Source organism: Rhinolophus sinicus, chromosome 5 (genome assembly GCF_057876585.1).
Source record: "Rhinolophus sinicus isolate RSI-liver-muscle chromosome 5, RSI-T2T, whole genome shotgun sequence".
Classification (NCBI taxonomy): domain Eukaryota; kingdom Metazoa; phylum Chordata; class Mammalia; order Chiroptera; family Rhinolophidae; genus Rhinolophus; species Rhinolophus sinicus.
Window position 1 is genome coordinate 68,326,182 of NC_142505.1, and position 19,911 is coordinate 68,346,092.

General features: G+C 40.1%; 1 protein-coding gene across 18 annotated transcripts in view; it reads right to left on the reverse strand.

The window, feature by feature from the left end:
• Positions 1-19,911, reverse strand: part of OBSCN (obscurin, cytoskeletal calmodulin and titin-interacting RhoGEF) — a 147,188-nt gene that overhangs the window by 100,924 nt on the left and 26,353 nt on the right. For 17 of the 18 annotated variants that reach the window (XR_016021423.1, XM_088798859.1, XM_088798865.1 and 14 more), the window contains exon 12: positions 272-547. The exons of the other annotated variant lie outside the window; for it this stretch is intronic. Coding sequence is in view for 16 of the 17 variants with exons in the window: in XM_088798859.1 (XP_088654985.1) it covers positions 272-547 (276 nt within the window). In the remaining variant the exon portion in view is untranslated. The remainder of the gene's footprint in view (positions 1-271; positions 548-19,911) is intronic. 18 annotated transcript variants of the gene reach the window in all.

Here is a 19,911-nt window from a genome sequence, read left to right on the forward strand (position 1 = left end):
CTCTGTCTGTGTGAACTTTGGCAAGTTATGTAATTTCCTTGTGCCTTATCTTAAAATGTGAATCATCAAAACTCCTTCTCACAAGGCTGTTGTGAAGTTTACACAAGTAAAAAAGACGAGAGGTACTTAATAAATCCAGCCCTCAGCATGTAATTAATACGTGCTATATGGAAAGCTTTGTGAGAAAACGGGCCATTAGGTGGCACCCCTACACACCTCCTTGCCCTAATAATTAACCTAAGGAACATAAGAAAGACCTCAAGAAACCTACCTGTGACATCCAGGAGGAAGGAGACCCTCTGGCCCCCGGCCTCACAGCTGTACTCCCCGCTGTCCGCCTTCCCCGCCTGCTGCAGCACCAGATGCCGGGTACAGCCCTTGGCCTCCACGCGCACTTTTGAGCTCCCACTCAGCTTCTTGCCATCCTTGTACCACGTCACCTCCGTCTGGGCCTGGGACACCTCGCAGCTCAGTGTGGCACTGGCGGCTGCTGCAATCTGCACCTCCCTGCGTAATGGCTGTTCCTTGGCAAACATGGCTGCAGGCTCTGGGGACAGGCAGGGACATAGAGGGTCAGAGAAAATCAAATTTGTAGAACTGAATGAGGGCCCACTTTCTGGCTCTCAAGACTATCATGCCCCAGCCAGAAGCCTTGGTTTCCCAACACAGACTACTTCACATTTAGAAGATGCATAAGGCAGGGAACCAATTAGTTCTCAGAATCTGGAGCCTCACAGTTCAATAACTTTCATGTTGGTATATCTTACAACTGAGACTCTGGCAACTATTTTCCAGCTGTGATCTTACAATTACCTTTACAAAGGGAGGCATAATTTGTAGCCTGCACATAAAAGCATAGGTATTTTCAGGAAGAATTTATTATGTAATGACACCAAGAACAGGTGCTACTCAAGTCACAGTAAGCATTGATAGATAGGATTGTTACTTGTAGTCTACAACTTCTAACACACCAGTCACCATGCGTGGAATCAAATACTTGGCCTTGGAATCAGATGTTGTTTTTCACTAACTTACTTTTTTTTGCTTTATATTACATTATTCTAGGACCCATTCTGTTACTTTAGACTAAATTTCCTTTTTTTATGATGTATATCCACTGGTAATTCTTTCAGCAAGGTTTTGTGAATTCTCTCTATTTTCTGAAAATGTCTTTATTTCACCGTCCCTTTTGAATGACAGTGTAGCTGGATACAGAATTCTAGGTCAATGGTTATGTACCCTTAATACTTTGGAGATCATGCCATTAATTTCTGTGTTCTTCGTATGGTTGACGTGTTGGCAGGAAGAATAACTGTTTTTTCTCTCTGGTGGTTTTGAAGATCTCCTCTAGGATTTTGACTTCCTGTGGTTCACTATGATGTGTCCACTTGTGAATTTGTTTTCTTTATATTTCCCATTCTTTCCTGTGAGTCTTGAATTTTAAGATTCACATATTTTATCATTTCTAAAAATTCTATGCATGATTTCTTTTATTATTTCATCTTTCTCATTGTTTCTAACTGCTTACAGAAGTCCTTTTAGACATATGTAAGGTCTGTTGTTGCTCTTCCCCAAATCTATCATTATCTCTTATTTTTTATCTATCTGTGATTCATTTTCAGTAATTTTCTCAGGTCTATCTTCTAATTCAGTAATTCTACATCTAATTTGCTGTTTTTCCCTCCACTAATGTGTTCATTACAAATGTATTTACCATTCAAGTAGCTTCATTTGGGCAATAATTACATACCTATCAATAGTTGATTTAAATGTATATAGACTGAATATGCTCAATAAAAGACACAGAGTGGCTAAATGAATTAAAACAAACAAACAAAAAAAGATCTGTGCATATGGTGCCTAAAAAGACTCACTTCAGATCAAACGACACACAAAGACTGACTGTGAAGAGATAGGAAAAAGATATTTCATGCCAATGAAACAAAAAGAAAGCTGGGGTAGCAATGCTTATGTCAGCAAAATAGATTTTAAAACAAAGACTGTGACAAGAGACAAAGAAGAGCATTTCATAATGATAAAGAGATCAATCTCAAAACTGGATATAACTCTTGTAAACATCTACACACCTAATGTAGAAGCACATAAATACATTAAGCAAATATTAACAGACATAAAGGAAGATATATACAGTAATACAGTAATAGTAGGGGACTTCAACACTCCACTTATATCAATGGATAGATCGTCTGGACAGAAAATCAACACAGAAACAGCAGCCTTAATGACACATTGAACCAGACGGATTTAATAGATACTTACAGAACATTCCACTCAAAAGGATATACATTATTTTCCACAAGTGCATGTGGAACATTTTTCAGGACAGACCGTGTTAGGCTGCAAAACAAGTCTCAACAAATTAAGAAGATTGAAATCTATCAAGCGTCTTCTCAGACCACAATGGTATGAAACTAGAAATCAATTACCATGTTTCTCCAAAAATAAGACCTAGCTGGACCATCAGCTCTAATGCATCTTCTGGAGCAAAAATTAAAATAAGACCCAGTCTTATTTTAATATAACAAAAGACCGGATATAATATAATATAATGTAATATAATACCACGTATTATATTATATTACACTATATTATATTATACTGTATTATATTATAGTATAGCACGTACTATACTATAATATAAGACTGGATCATATTAATTTTTGCTCCAAAAGACACATTAGAGCTGATGGTCCAGCCAGGTCTTATTTTCTGGGAAACACGATACAAAGGGAAAAACACATAAATACATGGAGGCTAAATAACATGACACTAAACAACGAATGGATTAACAATGAGATCAGGGAAGGAATCAAACAATACCTTGAGACAAATGAAAATGAAAACACAACAACCCAAAATCTATGGGACATAGTGAAAGCAGTGCTAAGAGGAAATTCATAGCAACACGGACTACTCCAGAAACAAGAAAAATCTCAAGGGCCGGCCCGGTGGCTCAGGCGGTTAGAGCTCCGTGCTCCTAACTCCGAAGGCTGCTGGTGCGATTCCCACATGGGCCAGTGGGCTCCCAACCACAAGGTTGCCAGTTCAATTCCTCGAGTCCCGCAAGGGATGGTGGGCTCTGCCCCCTGCAACTAAGATTGAACATGGCACCTTGAGCTGAGCTGCCGTTGAGCTCCCGGATGGCTCAGTTGGTTGGAGTATGTCCTCTCAACCACAAGGTTGCTGGTTCGACTCCCGCAAGGGACGGTGGGCTGTGCCCCCTGCAGCTAGCAACGGCAACTGGACCTGGAGCTGAGCTGCGCCCTCCACAACTAAAACTGAAAGAACAACAACTTGAAGCTGAACAGAACCCTCCACAACTAAGATTGAAAGGCCAACAACTTGACTTGGAGAAAAGTCCTGAAAGTGAACATTGTTCCCCAATAAAGTCCTGTTCCCCTTCCCCAATAAAATATTTAAAAAAAAAAAAAAAGGAAAAAGAAAAATCTCAAATAAACAATCTAAACTTACATTTAAAGAAACTAGAACAGCAAACAAAGTCCAGAGTGAGTAAAAGGAAGGAAAAAAATAAAGATCAGAACAGAAATAAATGAAACAGAGATTTAAAAATAAAATAGAAAAGTCCAATGAAACTAAGAGCTGATTCTTTGAAAAGATAAACAAAATTGATAAACCTTTAGCCAGACTCATCAAGAAAAAGAGAGAGAAGACCTAAATAAATAAAATCAGAAATGGAAGAGTAGTAGTGACAACCGACACCAAATAAATACAAAGAATTTTCAGAGAATACTACAAACAATTACATGCCAAAAAATTGGATAACCTCGAAGAAATGGATAAAGTCTTAGTAAAATACAATCTTCCAAGATTGAATTAGGAAGAAACAGAAAATCTGAACAGATGGATTAATAGTAATGAAATTGAATCAGTAATCAAAACCAAAAAAAAAATCCAAACAAACAAATGTCCAGAACTAGATAGCTTCACAAGTAAATTCTACCAAACATTGAAAGAATTAATACCTATTATTCTCAAATCCAAAAGAATTAATACCGATTGTCAATCCAAAAAATTGAAGAGGAGGGAAAGCTTCCACACTCATTTGATGAGGCCACTATTACCCTGATACCAAGACCAGACAAAGACATTCCAAAAAAGTGAAACTTACAGGCCAATATCCCTGATCAAGACAGATGTAAAAATCCTAAACAAAATATTAGGAAAACAAATTCAGAAATACAGTAAAAAGATCTTATACTATGATCAAATGGGATTTATTCTAGGGATGTAAGGAGAGTTTAATATCCACAAATCAACCAATATCATATGCCACTTAAATAAAATGAAGAAATAAAATCAAAAGATCATCTCAATAGATGCAGAAAAAGCATTTGACGAAATTGAACATCCATTTATGATTTTTTTAAATTTATTTTTTAAATTTATTGGGGTGACAATTGTTAGTAAAATTACATAGATTTCAGGTGTACAATTCTGTATTACATCATCTATAAATCCCACTGTGTGTTCACCACCCAGGGTCAGTTCTCCTTTCATCACCATATATTTGATCCCCGTTACCCTCATCTACCAACCCCCTCCCCCCTCCCCCTCTGGTAACCACTAAACTATTGTCTGTGTCTATGAGTTTTTGTTTCTTTCTTTGTCTTATTCCTTTGTTGCTTTCAGTTTTATATCCCACATATGAGTGAAGTCATATGGTTCTCAACTTTTTCTGTCTGACTTATTTCGCTTAGCATTATACTCTCAAGATCCATCCATGTTGTCACAAATGTTCCTATATCATCTTTTCTTAACACCGAATACTATTGCATTGTGTATATATACCACAACTTCTTTATTCATTCATCTATTCAAGGACATTTTGGTTGTTTCCATGTCTTGGCCACCGTAACATAAGCTGCTATGAACATTGGAGCACACGTGTCTTTATGTATAAATGTTTTCAGATTTTTTGGGTAGATACCCAGGAGAGGGATTGCTGGGTCATATGGCAATTCTATTCGTAATTTTTTGAGGAACCTCCACACTGCCTTCCATAATGGCTGCACCAGTCTGCATTCCCACCAACAGTGTATGAGGGTTCCTTTTTCTCCACAGCTTCTCCAACACTTGTTAATATTTGTCTTGTTGATGATAGCCATTCTGACTGGTGTGAGGTGATATCTCATTGTGGTTTTGATTTGCATTTCTCTGATGATTAGTGATGTTAAGCATTTTTTCATATGTCTATTAGCCATTTGTATGTCCTCTTTGGAGAAATGTCTCTTCAGGTCCTCTGCCCATTTTTCAATTGGGTTGTTTGTTTTTTTGTTGTTGAGTTGCATGAGTTCCTTGTATATTCTGGATGTTAGCCCCTTATCGGAGGCACTATTTGCAAAAACCTTCTCCCATTCAGTTGGTGGCCTCTTTATTTTGTCAATGGTTTCTTTTGCTGTGCAGAAGCTTTTAAGTTTCATATAGTCCCATTCGTTTATTTTAGTTTTTACTTCCATTGTCTTTGGAGTCAAATTCATAAAATGCTCTTTGAACCCAAGGTCCATAAGTTTAGTACCTATGTTTTCTTCTATGCAGTTTATTGTGTCAGGTCTTATGCTTAAGTCTTTGATCCATTTTGAATTAACTTTAGTACATGGTGACAAATAGCAGTCCAGTTTCATTCTTTTCCACGAGGCTATCCAATTCTCCCAGCACCATTTATTGAAGAGGCTGTCTTTCCTCCATTGTATGTTTTTAGCTTCTTTGTCAAAAATTAACTGTCCATATTTATGTGGTTTTATTACTGGGTTCTCAATTCTATTCCATTGGTCTATGTGTCTGTTTTTCTGCCAATACCATGCTGTTTTGATTATTGTAGCCCTGTAGTACAAGCCAAAGTCAGGAAGTGTGATACCTCCAGTATTGTTCTTTTTTTCTTAAGATTGCTTTGGCTATTCGGGGTCTTTTGTGGTTCCAAACAAATCTGATGATTTTTTGTTCTATTTCTTTAAAATATGCCATTGGTATTTTGATAGGGATTGCATTGAATCTGTATATTGCTTTGGGTAATATGGCCATTTTAACTATGTTGATTCTTCCAATCCATGAGCACGGAATGTCTTTCCATTTCTTTGTGTCTTCTTCAATTTCTTTTAAAAATATCTGATAGTTTTCAGCATATACGTCCTTCACATCCTTGGTTAAGTTTATTCCTAGGTATTTTATTCTTTTTGCTGCAATCGCAAAAGGAATTGTTTTTGTATTTCTTTTTCTGAGATTTCATTGCTAGTATATAGGAATGCAATGGACTTTTGTACGTTGATTTTGTAGCCAGCAACTTTACTGTATTCGTTGATTGTTTCTAATAGCTTTTTGGTGGAGTCTTTAGGGTTTTCTATATATAGCATCATGTCATCTGCAAAGAGTGATAATTTAACTTCTTCATTCCCAATTTGGATGCCTTTTATTTCTTTCTCTTGCCTGATTGCTCTGGCGAGGACTTCCAACACTATGTTGAAAAGCAGAGGTGATAGGGGACAGCCCTGTCGTGTTCCTGAATGTAGAGCAAAGGGCTTCAGTTTTTCACCATTAATTATGAGATCAGCTGAGGGCTTGTCATATATGGCCTTTATTATGTTAAGGAATTTTCCTTCTATACCTAATTTATTAAGTGTTTTAATCATAAATGGATGTTGTATCTTGTCAAATGCTTTTTCTGCATCAACTGATATAATCATATGATTTTTGTCCTTTATTTTGTTTATGTGATGCATCACATTGATGGATTTGCGGATGTTGAACCATCCTTGTGCCCTGGGGATGAACCCCACTTGGTCGTGATGAATAATCTTTTTAATGCATTGTTGTATTCGATTTGCTAGAATTTTATTTAGGATTTTTGCATCGGCATTCATCAGAGATATTGGTCTGCAGTTTTCTCTTTTTGTGCTGTCCTTACCAGGTTTTGGTATCAGGGTAATGTTGGCCTCATAAAATGAGTTAGGGAGTACTGTCTCTTCTTCACTTTTTTGGAAGAGTTTGAGCAGGATTTGTATTAGATCCTCTTTGAAGGTTTGGTAGAATTCACTAGTGAAGCCATCTGGTCCCGGACTTTTGCTTTTGGGAAGGTTTTGGATGACTGATTCAATTTCGTTACTGGTGATTGGTCTGTTTAGATTTTCCAGTTTTTCACGGTTCAGCGTTAGAAGGCTATATGTTTCTAAGAACTTGTCCATTTCTTCTAGGTTATTGAATTTGGTGGCATATAGTCCTTCATAGTATTCTTGGATGATCCTTTGTATTTCTGTGGTGTCCGTGATAACTTCCCCTTTTTCTTTTCTGATTTTGTTAATTAGTGCCTTCTCTCTTTTTATCTTAGTGAGTCTAGACAAGGGTTTGTCAATTTTGTTAATCTTTTCAAAGAACCAGTTCTTTGTCACATTAATTTTTTCTATTGTCTTTTTGTTTTCTATTTCACTTAGTTCTGCTCTAATTTTTGTTATTTCCTTTCTTCTGCTGACCTTGGGTTTCACTTGTTCTTCTTTTTCTAGTTCTTTAAGGTGTAACATGAGGTTATTTATTTGGGAGTTTTCTTGTTTCTTGAGATAGGCCTGTAATGATATAAATTTCCCTCTTAAAACTGCTTTCGCTGCATCCCAAACATTTTGGTAGGATGTATTTTCATTGTCATTTGTTTCTATGTATCTTTTGATCTCTCCTCTAATTTCTTCTTTGACCCAGTTATTCTTTAAAAGTATGTTGTTTAATCTCCATGTACTTGTGTTTTTTCCTGCTTTCTTTTTGCAGTTGATATCCAATTTCAAAGCCTTGTGATCAGAGAATATGCTTGGTATGATTTCAATCTTCTTAAATTTGCTGAGGCTTATTCTATGTCCCAATATATGGTCTATCCTTGTGTCGTGCGGGGAGGCCTTCTCGCCGCGCCATCTTTCAGGCGGGGCGGCCTGCGGGGTCTCTGCTCCCGCTCCCCACACAAGAACGCAGGATATGGTGAGGCCGAAAAGGAACACCCATGGAGCCATAGGTAGGGGAGTCATACCACTATGGTCTCACTGGAGGCTGGGCCCACCAGACGCGTGACCTGCCGTCTGCCTTTCCACCAGCCGACCGACCGACGACTATCCTCCACTCTCTCGACTCTGTTCCTCTCTCTCGGCTCTCCTCTTCCGCTCTCCTTGGCCCTCCTCTTCCGCTCTCTTTGGCTCTGCTCGGCTCTGCTCGGCAACCCTTCGTAGCCGCAGCAGTTATACCAGCGACCAATTGGCTAACTGGCCACAGCCGACGGCCATTCACCACCCAAGCCAGCACCCTTCCACGTGAGGCCGAGAGCCTGTAAACTACTTTCTGGGGCTCTGTCCCCACACCTTGAGAATGTTCCATGTACACTAGAAAAGAATGTATAGTCTGATGTTTTAGGATGAAGTGCTCTATATAAGTCAATTATGTCCATTTCATCTAATGTGTCATTTAGGGCTGCTATTTCCTTATTTATTTTCTGTTTGGATGATCTATCCATAGCTGTCAATGAGGCATTTAACTCCCTTAGTATAATTGTGTTTTGGTCAATCTCTCCCTTTAGTTTTGTTAGTAGTTGCTTGGTATATTTCGGTGCTCCCTGATTGGGGGACTAAATATTGATGACTGTTATGTCTTCTAGTTGTACAGTCCCCTTCACCATTATGAAATGTCCATCTTTGTCTCTTGTTATCTTTTTCACCTTGAAGTCTGTTTCATCTGATATCATTATGGCTACACCTGATTTTCTCTGGGTACCATTTGCTTGGAGTGTCAATTTCCACCCTTTCACTTTGAGTCTATGCTTGTCCTTGTAACTGAGATGTGTCTCTGAGAGACAGCATATGGTTGGGTTTAGTTTTTTGATCCAATCTGCTACTCAGTGCCTTTTTATTGGTGAGTTCAGTCCATTTACATTTAGGGTGATTATTGATATGTGAGGATTTCCTGTCATTCTATCTTTAGTTTTCTGGTAAGACTGTGTCTCCTTTGGTTCTTTGCCTTTTTGTTGTTGTCTATTATTTTTGTGTGGTGATTTTCTATGATGTTTTCCTTTGTTTCTTCTTTTATTACAGTATACATTTCAGTTCTGGATTTTTTTTTGAGTGCTTACCCTTAAGTTTATGTAAAAGAAAGTTTGATATTTAGAGTACTCCATTTTCTTCAGCACGCTTACTTTCTCCATTCCCATATTCCGTTTCAGGCTTTACTCTCCCCCTTTTTGAGTTTTGTTTGCCACAAATTGTCCCTGTTGATGGTGGTCGAATAGCCTCCTTTAGTATTTCTTGTAGTGCAGGTCGTGTATTAGAAAGTTCCCTCAGCTTCTGTATGTCTGGAAAGGTCTTTATTCCTCCTTCATATCTAAAGGATATCTTTGCTGGATATATTATTCTTGGCTTACAATTTCTCTCTTTCAATAGTTTGAATATTTGGCTCTACTCCCTCCTGGCTTATAGAGTTTCTGCTGAAAAATCTTTTGATAACCTAATGGGCTTTCCTTTGTAGGTTACCGTCTTTTTTTCCCTGGCCGCCTTGAGGATTCTTTCTTTGTCGTTGATTTTAGACAGCTTCAATACAATGTGCCTTGGAGAAGGTCTGTTGGGATTGAGGTAATTAGGTGTTCTATTTGCTTCTTGGATTCGAGGATCCAGTTCTTTCCACAAGTTTGGAAAGTTATCATCGACTATTTGTTTGAATATATTCTCTGTTCCCTTCTCTCTTTCTTCTCCTTCTGGTATGCCCATTAGTCTTATATTGCTCTTTCTGATGGAGGCAGAAAGTTCTTGGAGAGTTCTTTCATTTCTTTTTAAGTCTCGTCTCTTTCTTCTTCCATTTGTGTCATTTCCAGGTTTCTATCTCCGATGTCATTGATTCTTTCCTCCATCTGGTCAACTTTACTTCTTAAGCTGGCTATTTCATTCTTAATTTCTTCTATTGAGTTCTTAATCTCCAGAAATTCTATTTGGTTCTTTTTAAAAATTTCAGTCTCTTTTGTAAAATGCTCATGTTGTTCTTTGATTGTGTTTCTGTGTTCATTAAACTGCCTATTTGCATCTCGTTGAATTTTTTCAGAAGTGCAATCTTGAATTCTCTGTCATTTAAGTCACATATTTCCATGTCTTTGAGTTCCTTTTCTGGAGACCTTTCACTTTCTTTCTGAGCTATCTTGTTGCCTTAGTTATTCATGGCAATTACTGGTTTACTATTTCTCTTCCTAGACATCTACAGGAGTGGCTTCTGCAACAGGTTGATAGGAAGTGGTCTTTCTTTTGTTTTCCAGTACTTGTTGGTAGAATGTTTTATTTTTTCTCCAACTGCAGCTTATTTTTCTTCTCCCACATGGTAGTGCTATGTTTTCTCTGCACTGTTCCAGCTTCTCACACAATGGGGGGATTCCCTGGGAGACGGGCTTCTCCTCTGTTAATAGTTCGTCTAGGTCACAGGGCGTAGTGTCCCGTGGGTATGCGGAGAGCTTTTGATGTTCCAAAGCTCTTCCAGCTCCAGATTCAGAGCCCTTATGTTTCAGCAGTTCTGTTTACTCCTGCAGGGATCCACCCAGATAGGTGGGGCCTGGGGCAGGGTGAGTTGTGAGAGGTGGCCCAGAGCAATGGCGGCAACCACCACCACAGCTGGTCCTGCTTCCATTGCTCCCTCCCCTTTGCCGGAACTAGTTAGGCTGCGAATCTGTGTCTGTGGTCCACAGTTCTCAGAACAGCAAATATTCTGTTCTTTTGATCTGACACTGCTACTGTTCTGCCCCTAGTACCGGGCAGGTGGGGGTGGGGCGAGCTCTGGGAGGGTAGGGAGGGGTCGGCTAGTCTCAGTGCCTAAGGCTTCCATTCTCTGCTCGGCAGTGAGGGCTTAAACCACTGTTTTCATCCTTCTTTCCTCAGTCTTTTCTCTGAGGTCTCTGCCGTGAGCGCTGGGTTCAGCTGTGTTATATGCTGCCCCCTCAGCCCTGTGGGCCGTAAGCGGAGCCCTAGCAGTCCAAGTTCTTCCCTCTCCCACAGCTGCGGTAGTTCTGGGAAGCAGTGAGCTCGGAGCACTGAGCTAGGTCTGCGTCCTGTGACCGCGCGGCTCCGTCTCCGCACTTCTCTCTTTCCTCCTCCCCCCACTCACGCGAATCTCCCACCTGTAGGTGATTTCGGTAGTGGGCCTCTTCGTCTTGCCTGTCTACTGCGCAGGGAATCCTTTGTGGAGTTTTTGTTGTTCGATTTGTAAATTCCAGGGGAGCTTTACAGAGGCTCACCTCACGCCACCATTTTTCCTCCATTCCCCCCATTTATGATTTTAAAAAACTCCCAACAAAGTGGTATAGAGGGAATATACCTCAATGTAACAAAGGCCATATATGAAAAATCCACAGCTAACATCATATTCAATGGAGAAAAGCTGAAAGCTTCTCTAAGATTAGAAGAAGAAAAGAATTTCCACTCTCAATACTATTATTCAACATACTATTGGAAGTCCTAGCCACAGCAATCAAACAAGAAAAAGAAATAAAAGGTGTCCATCCAAATGGGACAGGAAGAAGTAGAACTATCACTATTTACAGATGACATAATACTATGTATAGAAAACCCTAAAGATCCCACTAATCTAGATCCAACTAGTTTTATTAAAACTAATAAATGAGTTCAGCAAAGTTGCAAGATATAAAATTAATATACAGAAATCCATTGCATTTCTATACATTAATAACAAACTACCAGAAAGAAAAATAAAGAAAATAATCCCGTTTACAATTGAATCAAAAAGAACAAAATACCTAGGACAAATTTAACCAAGGAGGTAAAAGACCTGTACTCTGAAAATTATAAAACATTGATAAAAGGAATTGATGAACACACAAATAAATGGATGGATATACCATGTGCATGGATAGGAAGAATTAAGTGTTAAAAATGTCCATGCTACTCAAAGCAATCTACAGATTCAAAGCAATCCCTATCAAAATACCAATGGCATTTCTCACAGAACTAGAACAATAATCCTAAAATTTATATGGGGGCCACAAAAGACCCCAAATAGCGAACGAAACCATGAGAAATAAAAACAAAGCTATACTACAAAGCTACAGTACTTCATGGGTCCACTTACATTCGGATTTTTTTTCAAATGACTTACGAAGTTCAATTGATCCACATAGTTCTGACCCACATTGCTCAATGGTCAACTGGCAGATGGGGATCCATGTGTGTGGAGGGCTAACTTAAGTTGTAGGTAGATTTTCCATTGTATGGGTGCCCTTAACCCCCATGTTGTACAAGGGCCAACTGTATACTTTAAAAATAAAAATAAATTAAATACATAAATAAATAAGAAGTAAAAAAAGTTTCATTTGGTTCTTTAAATCTGTCTGGTGTTTTTCCTAGTGTTTCACTTTTTCTTGTTTCCACGTCTCCCAGATATCTCTTTAGTCATTTTAAGTATGCTTATCTCACATGCTCTTTCAGATTGTCCTTCTACCATCCTAAGTTCCTGGGGCCAATTCTGATATTTTCTGTAACTTCCAGTTCGTTGATGTTGGATTGTTTCTCTGGTGCTTAGATATATTTTTGTTGTGAGTGCGTCTTTTGCAGGGCTTCTTTGTTCGAGGGCAATTCCATATGGCCCGGGTGGGGGGTTATCCATTCTGAGTAAACATTCCTGCCAGGTACTCCAGGGGTATCTCTGGCCTGGTGCCCCATTTTTAGGTTAATTTCTCGGTCTGGTAGTCCCTAGACTATGAATTCAAGCCCCAATCCCAAGTGAAGAATAGGTTTCCACTTCTTACGGGTTCTTTTTCCACCCACGCCAGGCAGACAAGTAAGTGCCTTGTCACCTCCCTGGACTGCCAGATGATGGCTTTTCTTCTATATTTTCCCACCGACATGGTTCTATAAGGTTACCAGCTTTTACAGTGGTCTCTGCTCCACTTCCCATCACTCTCGAACCTAAGCTCCCACTGCTTGTTTGCAAACTGGTATTGGAAGTCAGGCCTTGGTCCCTGAAACCAAAACCCCACCAACTGTGCACCAACTCATATTCAGATGTCCATGGTGGAAGAGATTCATACTATATAAGTCCCCAGTACTGCTGGGACCAGAAATCCACGTCGGGTATTGTTAACTCTACTTTTCCAAATGAGATCATTCAATTTCATCCACTATAGACTTTATGCTTTGGGAACACCTCTCTGATTTCCCAAAGGAAGTCAGCAGAAACTTTTTGCTTTGGGCCAGCACATCTTAGTACACGTATTTTCAAGGGGAATTTCTTATGTGATGTCACCAAGAACTGGCAATATTCCTGAGTTACATGATTTTTAATTGGATTTCTAATCTTTAAAAAAATATATGTCTGTGTCCAAAATATAAATGGTTCTATTTGCGTGCCTTACATTTATTCTTCACAGAGGAAAAGATAAAGTGTCTGGCTGGCCGACTGTTGCTTGTCCACTTCTGTGACCTGGTACCATGCCAGCGCAGGCTGCTGGATGGCAGGTTGGCAGTAACCCAACAATCCACACAGCAGTTGACAGGGGTCTCCAGGGACAACGGTCAGTCTCCCCTCACGGGGTCTCCCCCACTGCTCACTCTCCTCCCCCTCAAAGCAAGGCTTTCCAACACAGCCACAGACATTGGCTACATCCACTTCCTCAGTTCACCTCACCTCCCTAACGCCCGTGGGGCTCCATCCTTCAGCTTCTCCCAGCTTTTCTGATTTCTCCATGGTGTTAGCACCCTTGCCTCACCCAGATACCTGACTGCCCCCAGACGTCCCAGGTACCCATGCTGGCTCATTACGCACTCCTTCCTGCAAACCTGCACCTGTCCACCTGCCACATCTCAGAAAGTGGTATCTCCTTCTATGAATCCACAAAGCCTGAGACTCACCTTCCGTCTCCCCTCTCTCATCCCCACACCCACCTGACAGCCACTCGGTCCACTCGACCCCCAGCACCCCTCTCCATCACCATGACCATGGCCTCTGTTCGGCCGGGCGTCTCCTGCTGGACCAGGGAACAGCCTCCTGCATCTCCCCTCCCTGGTGGAGCTACAATGGTCCTTCTAAAACCCCAATCTAAATGGGCCCTTCTCCTTTCCTGTGCCAGGGTCAGAACCAAAGCCCACTCCCCTCAGTGGATGCCTCAGGTGAGTGGTCCAGAGAAAAATCTCTGCAGGCCGATGTCCTCGGGGATCAGATGGATTGGTGGGAGTCCACATGCTTCTCATGGATTTGATGCTCACCTCAGCACCTGCCCAGATCCCCTGTCCCAGCAAATGACAGTCTCACTTTTGAAACCATGACCTCTCATTATTTCTTCTCTGGTGAGGCTACCAACAGTCACCCTGCACACTGATGAAACCTCACAATGCCCATCACATAAAGCAGAGAACACCCAACCACACAGCCAACTGTCACCGTAAGCCGCAGCCAGCTGGTCACACACTCCTTCAGAACATACTTTGAAATACCTGCCACTCATCTGTGGATCAAGACTCAGCCATATCTCCCAGGCAGGGCTGCTCCAGGTCTCTTTTATTTTTGATGTTCACTTCACAGAAAGATGGCAGACTAACCTTGAGGGAAACTGTGCCTCTTTGATATATGCATGTCACGAAATCACTCCTGACAACACTGGTTATGTGTGTAGGTGTGTGTCTATGTATGTGGGTTTTATGCATATATGTGGGTGTGTTTGTATTTGTGTGTATGTCTGTATGTGTTTAAATGTACGTGTGTTGTGTGTGTTAGTGTGAATGTATGTGTGTAACTATGCATGTATATGAGTGTGTCTATGTGAGTATGTGCACATTTAAAAGTGTGTATATGTATATGTATGTATGTCTATGCATGTGAATACGCACGTATATTTAAATGTGTCTATATATGTATGTCTATGTGTGTTATAGGCATGTATGGGTTTAAGTGTGCATGTGTATTGTGAGCATGTGTGTTTAAATGTGCACATATGTATGTGTGTGAGTTGTAAACATGTATGTGTGTTTAAATGTGTGTAAGTGTATATGTATGTGTATAAATGTGTATGCATGTCTTTGTGTGCATGTACGTGTTTGGGTCAGTCTTCCTGAGGCTGCACAGAGGGAGGAAGTCTGTGAGAGCCCCCCGTGGTCACTCTAACCCCACAGCCTAGCTCACATCACACAGTGGTTTGCCTTTAAAATCCACCTGAATGAGTTACACATCTTATTCCAAGGATGCTTATGATTTGTTCCATACAAGAAATGCCAAGGGCTAGAATCGTTTGCATGGTTACAAAAATTAAAACTTGCATCTTTACAAAAACATCTATAGGTGGTTCTCACTCACCAAAAGCAGCTATAAAAAGGGCTCTGAAAGTAAACAGCAGCAGGGGAATTGGGGAAAAGCAGAATTCCAAGTCCTGCCTAACTAGAAGTCAGTCTGCCTTTTTTCCCTGGCCTACACACAGGGAGGCCCTAAATCCAGAAGTAGGCACCTCAGCTCTCCCTCAAGGCATGGGGAAGAAAATCTCAAATGCTCAGGGAGGTAAGAGGACACCCCTACTTATTCTCCATGCCCTTACACCCCAGCCCATGAAAGCTGAAGACCCCTAGAACACTGAGGGAGGGAAATATTCTTCTCCAATTGAAGGAGTTCTGGTCCTGAAAGGCAGGGGTGAACCCCACTGATTTTTCTCTTTCTGTCCTTCCACTGGGCTCTGACACAGAACTGAAAAGGTAGAGATTAGCAAAATGGACTGTTTTTAAAGAACATGCTGTCTACAAGAGACTTACTTTAGATCCAAAGATACAAATAGGTTGCAAGTGAAAAGATGCTCCAATCAAATGGCAACCCAAAGATACTCGAAGTGGTTATACTAATGCAAGACAAAATAGACATTAAGGCAAAAACCATTCCAAGACATCATACATTGAATACATTATATCATATTATATTATATTATATTATATTATTTATTGGTGAAAGGGTCAATCCTCAAAAGAATATAACAAATTTAAGCATAAGCACAACTAATAGTGGAGCCCCAAAATATATGAAGTGAAAACTTACATATTAAAGGGAGAAATAGACAGTTTTACAATAATAATTGGAGACTTCAATACCCCACTTTCAATAAGAAATAGAACTAAACAAAGGTCAATAAGGAAATAGAAGACATGAACAATCACTTCACACCAACTACACCTAACTGACTTATACAAGACCCTCCACCCAACAACAGCAGAATGCACATTTTACTCAAATGCACATGGAACATTCTCCAGCATAGTCCATATGCTAGGCCATAAAACAAGTCTCAATAAATTTTAAAAGACTTAAATCATACAAAATATCTTTTTCGACCACAATGGAATGAAGCTAGAAATCAATAATAGAAAGAAAACTGGAAAATTCACAAGTATGTTAAAATTAAGCAACATACTCTTAAGCAAAGAATAATTACAAGGAAAATTAGAAAATAATTTGAGATAAATAAGAATGAAAACACAACATACCAAAACTTATGAGATGCAGTGAAAGCAGTTCTCAGAGGCAAATTCACAGCTATAAAACATAAGCCTATATTAAAAAGATCAGAAATCAATAGCCTAACTTCACATGTTAAGAAACTAGAAAAAGAAGAGCAAGCTAAACCAAAAGTTAGAAGAATGAAGGAACTAATGACTAGAGCAGACATAAATAAAATAAACAATAGAAAAATAGAAAGGATCAAGAAAATAAAAAATTGTTTCTTTAAAAATACCAGCAAAATCGACAACCAATCGACTGACCAAGAAAAAATGTTAAAAGGCTCAAATTATTAAATTCAGAAATAACAGTGGGGATATCAATACAGACCTTACCAAACAAAAAGGATTGTAAGAGAATCCTATAAACAATTAAATTGTATACAAACAAATTACATAACCTAGCTGAAATGACAAATTCACAGGAACACACAAACTACCATAACCGACTCAAGAAAAAACAGATCTGAACAGATGTATAACAAGTAAAGGGATTTAATTAGTAATTAAACACAAAATAAGAGGCACCTATTTTAGAAATGTAGTAAAACTGCCTGTATTCTTCAGATGACATGGTTTTGTGTGTACAAAACCCTAAGTAATAATTATATATATATATATATATATATATATATATATATATATATATATATACACACACACACATACAACTAAGAAACAAGTTAAGTTTGTGGGGGTAAAAATCAATATTCAAAAATCAATTCTATTTCTCTACATGAACAATTTAAAACTGAAATTAAGGAAATAATTACATAAGCATTAAAATAACTGAATTCTTAGCAATAAGTTTTTAAAAAAGAATTGCAAGTTTTGTACACTGAATACTACAAAACATCATTAAGAAATTTGAAAAAACCTAAATAGAGGGGCATCTCATATTTATGAATTAGAAGATTAATATTGTTAATACAGCAATACTTCCCAAATTGATCTACACATTCAATGCAATCCCAATCAAAATACCAGGTGCCTTTTTTGCAAAATTTTATGATCCTAAAATTTATGTGGAAATGCAAGAGACCTCAAATAGCCAAAACAATCTTATTACTATTTGTCTTGTTGATAATAGCCATTCTAACTGGGGTGAGATGATATCTCATTGTGGTTTTTATTTGCATTTCTCTGATGATTAGTGATGTTGAATATTTTTTCATATGTCTATTTGCCATTTGTATGTCCTTTTTTGGAAAAATGTCTCTTCAGGTCCTCTGCCCATTTTTCAATTGGGTTGTTTGTTTTTTTGTTGTTGAGTTGAATGAGTTCCTTGTATATTTTGGATACAAACAAATGAGAAACAAAAATTCATAGACACAGACAATAGTTTAGTGGTTACCAGAGGATAAGCGGGGAGGAGGGGTGTTAGATGAGGGTAAAGGGGATCAAATATATGGTGATGGAAGGAGAACTGACTAGGGGTGGTGAATACACAATGGGATTTATAGATGATGTAATACAGAATTGTACACCTGAAAAAAATAGAAGAAAAAAGAAAACATGTGTTCACAGAAAACTTTATATAAGGATGTTCATAGCAACCAAAAAGTGGGAACAACGTGGAGGTTGGTCCAAGGTGGCAGTGTAGCTGGACGCTGAGCTCGCCCTCTCCCAAGAACACATTGAATGTACACCTATACTTAGAGCAAATCCTTCTAACAGATGACTGAGAACCAACTGAACAGCCCCAGCACAACAAGCAAGAAAGAGGTGACCACATAAAGAAGGTGGGGGAAGCACGAGAGCTCTCAGGAGCTGAGGGAGCAACCCACGCCCCAGCACCGTTGTTGATGTTTCTCCTGAAGCTGGATAGTGGGCGTAGCTCCATCCAGGTTTTCTGGCCGATCCACAGGGCGCTGGAACTAGACACAGGAGAAACAGGAGGGCGCCACAACGTGCACACAAAGGGCCTTCCACCCAGAGACTGATGAAGCAGGGGCAGCAGGTTGTTAATTCGGTCCCGCACTGGGCTGTGTATACGAGGGGCTCCCCTAACCTGGAGAAAGTGCAGGGCCAACAGAATGCTGTCATACCTGCCTGTGGAGCTGCCCTGTCCGGAGAAAGTGCGGAGCTAGCAAAACTCTGTGGTACCCACATGTGGGCCTGCCCCATGAGCAGTGAATGGGGTACTGCTCTGTGCCAGTTGGGCTGCCCAGATAGGAGAGTGTGCAGAACTAGCAAAGTATGGCTGTGCACGCAGGTAAGGCTGCCGACCAGGAGAAAGGGCAGAGCTAAGCATGCATGCATAGTGGCCCAGCCCAGACCCTACTCTGACTCCAGCCAATTAATGCAGACAGGGCAGCCTACAGAATGAGAGGGGCGTGGCTGAGCATGAAAGGAACTGTACCGCTGGGAAAGGGGGCAGAACTAGCAAAGTGCTGTGGTGAGCACATGCAGGCCTGCCCCAACCCGACAGGGGGCAGAGCTGGTGGGGCCCTGAGAAGCAAGCATGCAAAGCAGTCCTGCCCAGGTGTGGCTCTGATCACAGTTAAAGCAACAGGGCACACCAAGAGCGCACTCAGGAATCCCACCCAGATTGGAAGGTCAAGGAAGTACACACACACCACACTACCCCATGAACTCTCCCCGCTTACAACCAGCCTGCCAAAACTATTCAACACACAGTCTACTCTGAAACCACTCTCTCACAACTGCAAGAAATAGTATTCTGTTCAATTCATAGGAACAAATACAGAAAGTCAGACAAAATGGGGAGAGAGAAGAATATGCCCCATATGAAGAAAAAAGAAAAAACTCTAGAGAAAACCTTAATGAAATGGATGTAAGTAATTTGCCTGATAAAGAAATCAAAGAAACAGTCATAAGGATGCTCAACAAACTTAAGGATACAATAGAGGAACTCAAGAAAGCACCTCAACAAAGAGATAGAAAATGTAATACAAAACCAATCAGGGACAGATGATGTAAGCAGCACGGTAGCACGAGAGAACCTACAAATCTCTCCCCTTGAAGTTATAACAAGTTGGACAGCTGTAATTCAACAAAGGAGTCTCTGCTCGACACACAAACATGTCTTACGGAGCTATACATTGAAGCTGTGTCTGAAGCTGGGCATATTGGAGTGAATATGGGAAATGGGACCGGGGGAAGGACAGACAGGGAAACAGACACAGTCCAATGCTCACTATGATCCCAGTAGACGTGATAGCAGTGAAGGATCGGAGTGCAACCTTCACTGGGCAAACCAGAGAGGCAGAAACAACAATTATGCCTGGGTGGCTGGCACACATTGAGGCTGAGGCCAGGGTCAGGGGCAGAGAAACAGTGCAAAGGATGGCAGTGTTCCACAACCTGCCATCACTAAACAAAAAAATCCACTGATATGGAAACCCACCCACCCCATCCTCCAGTGGCCCGCCCA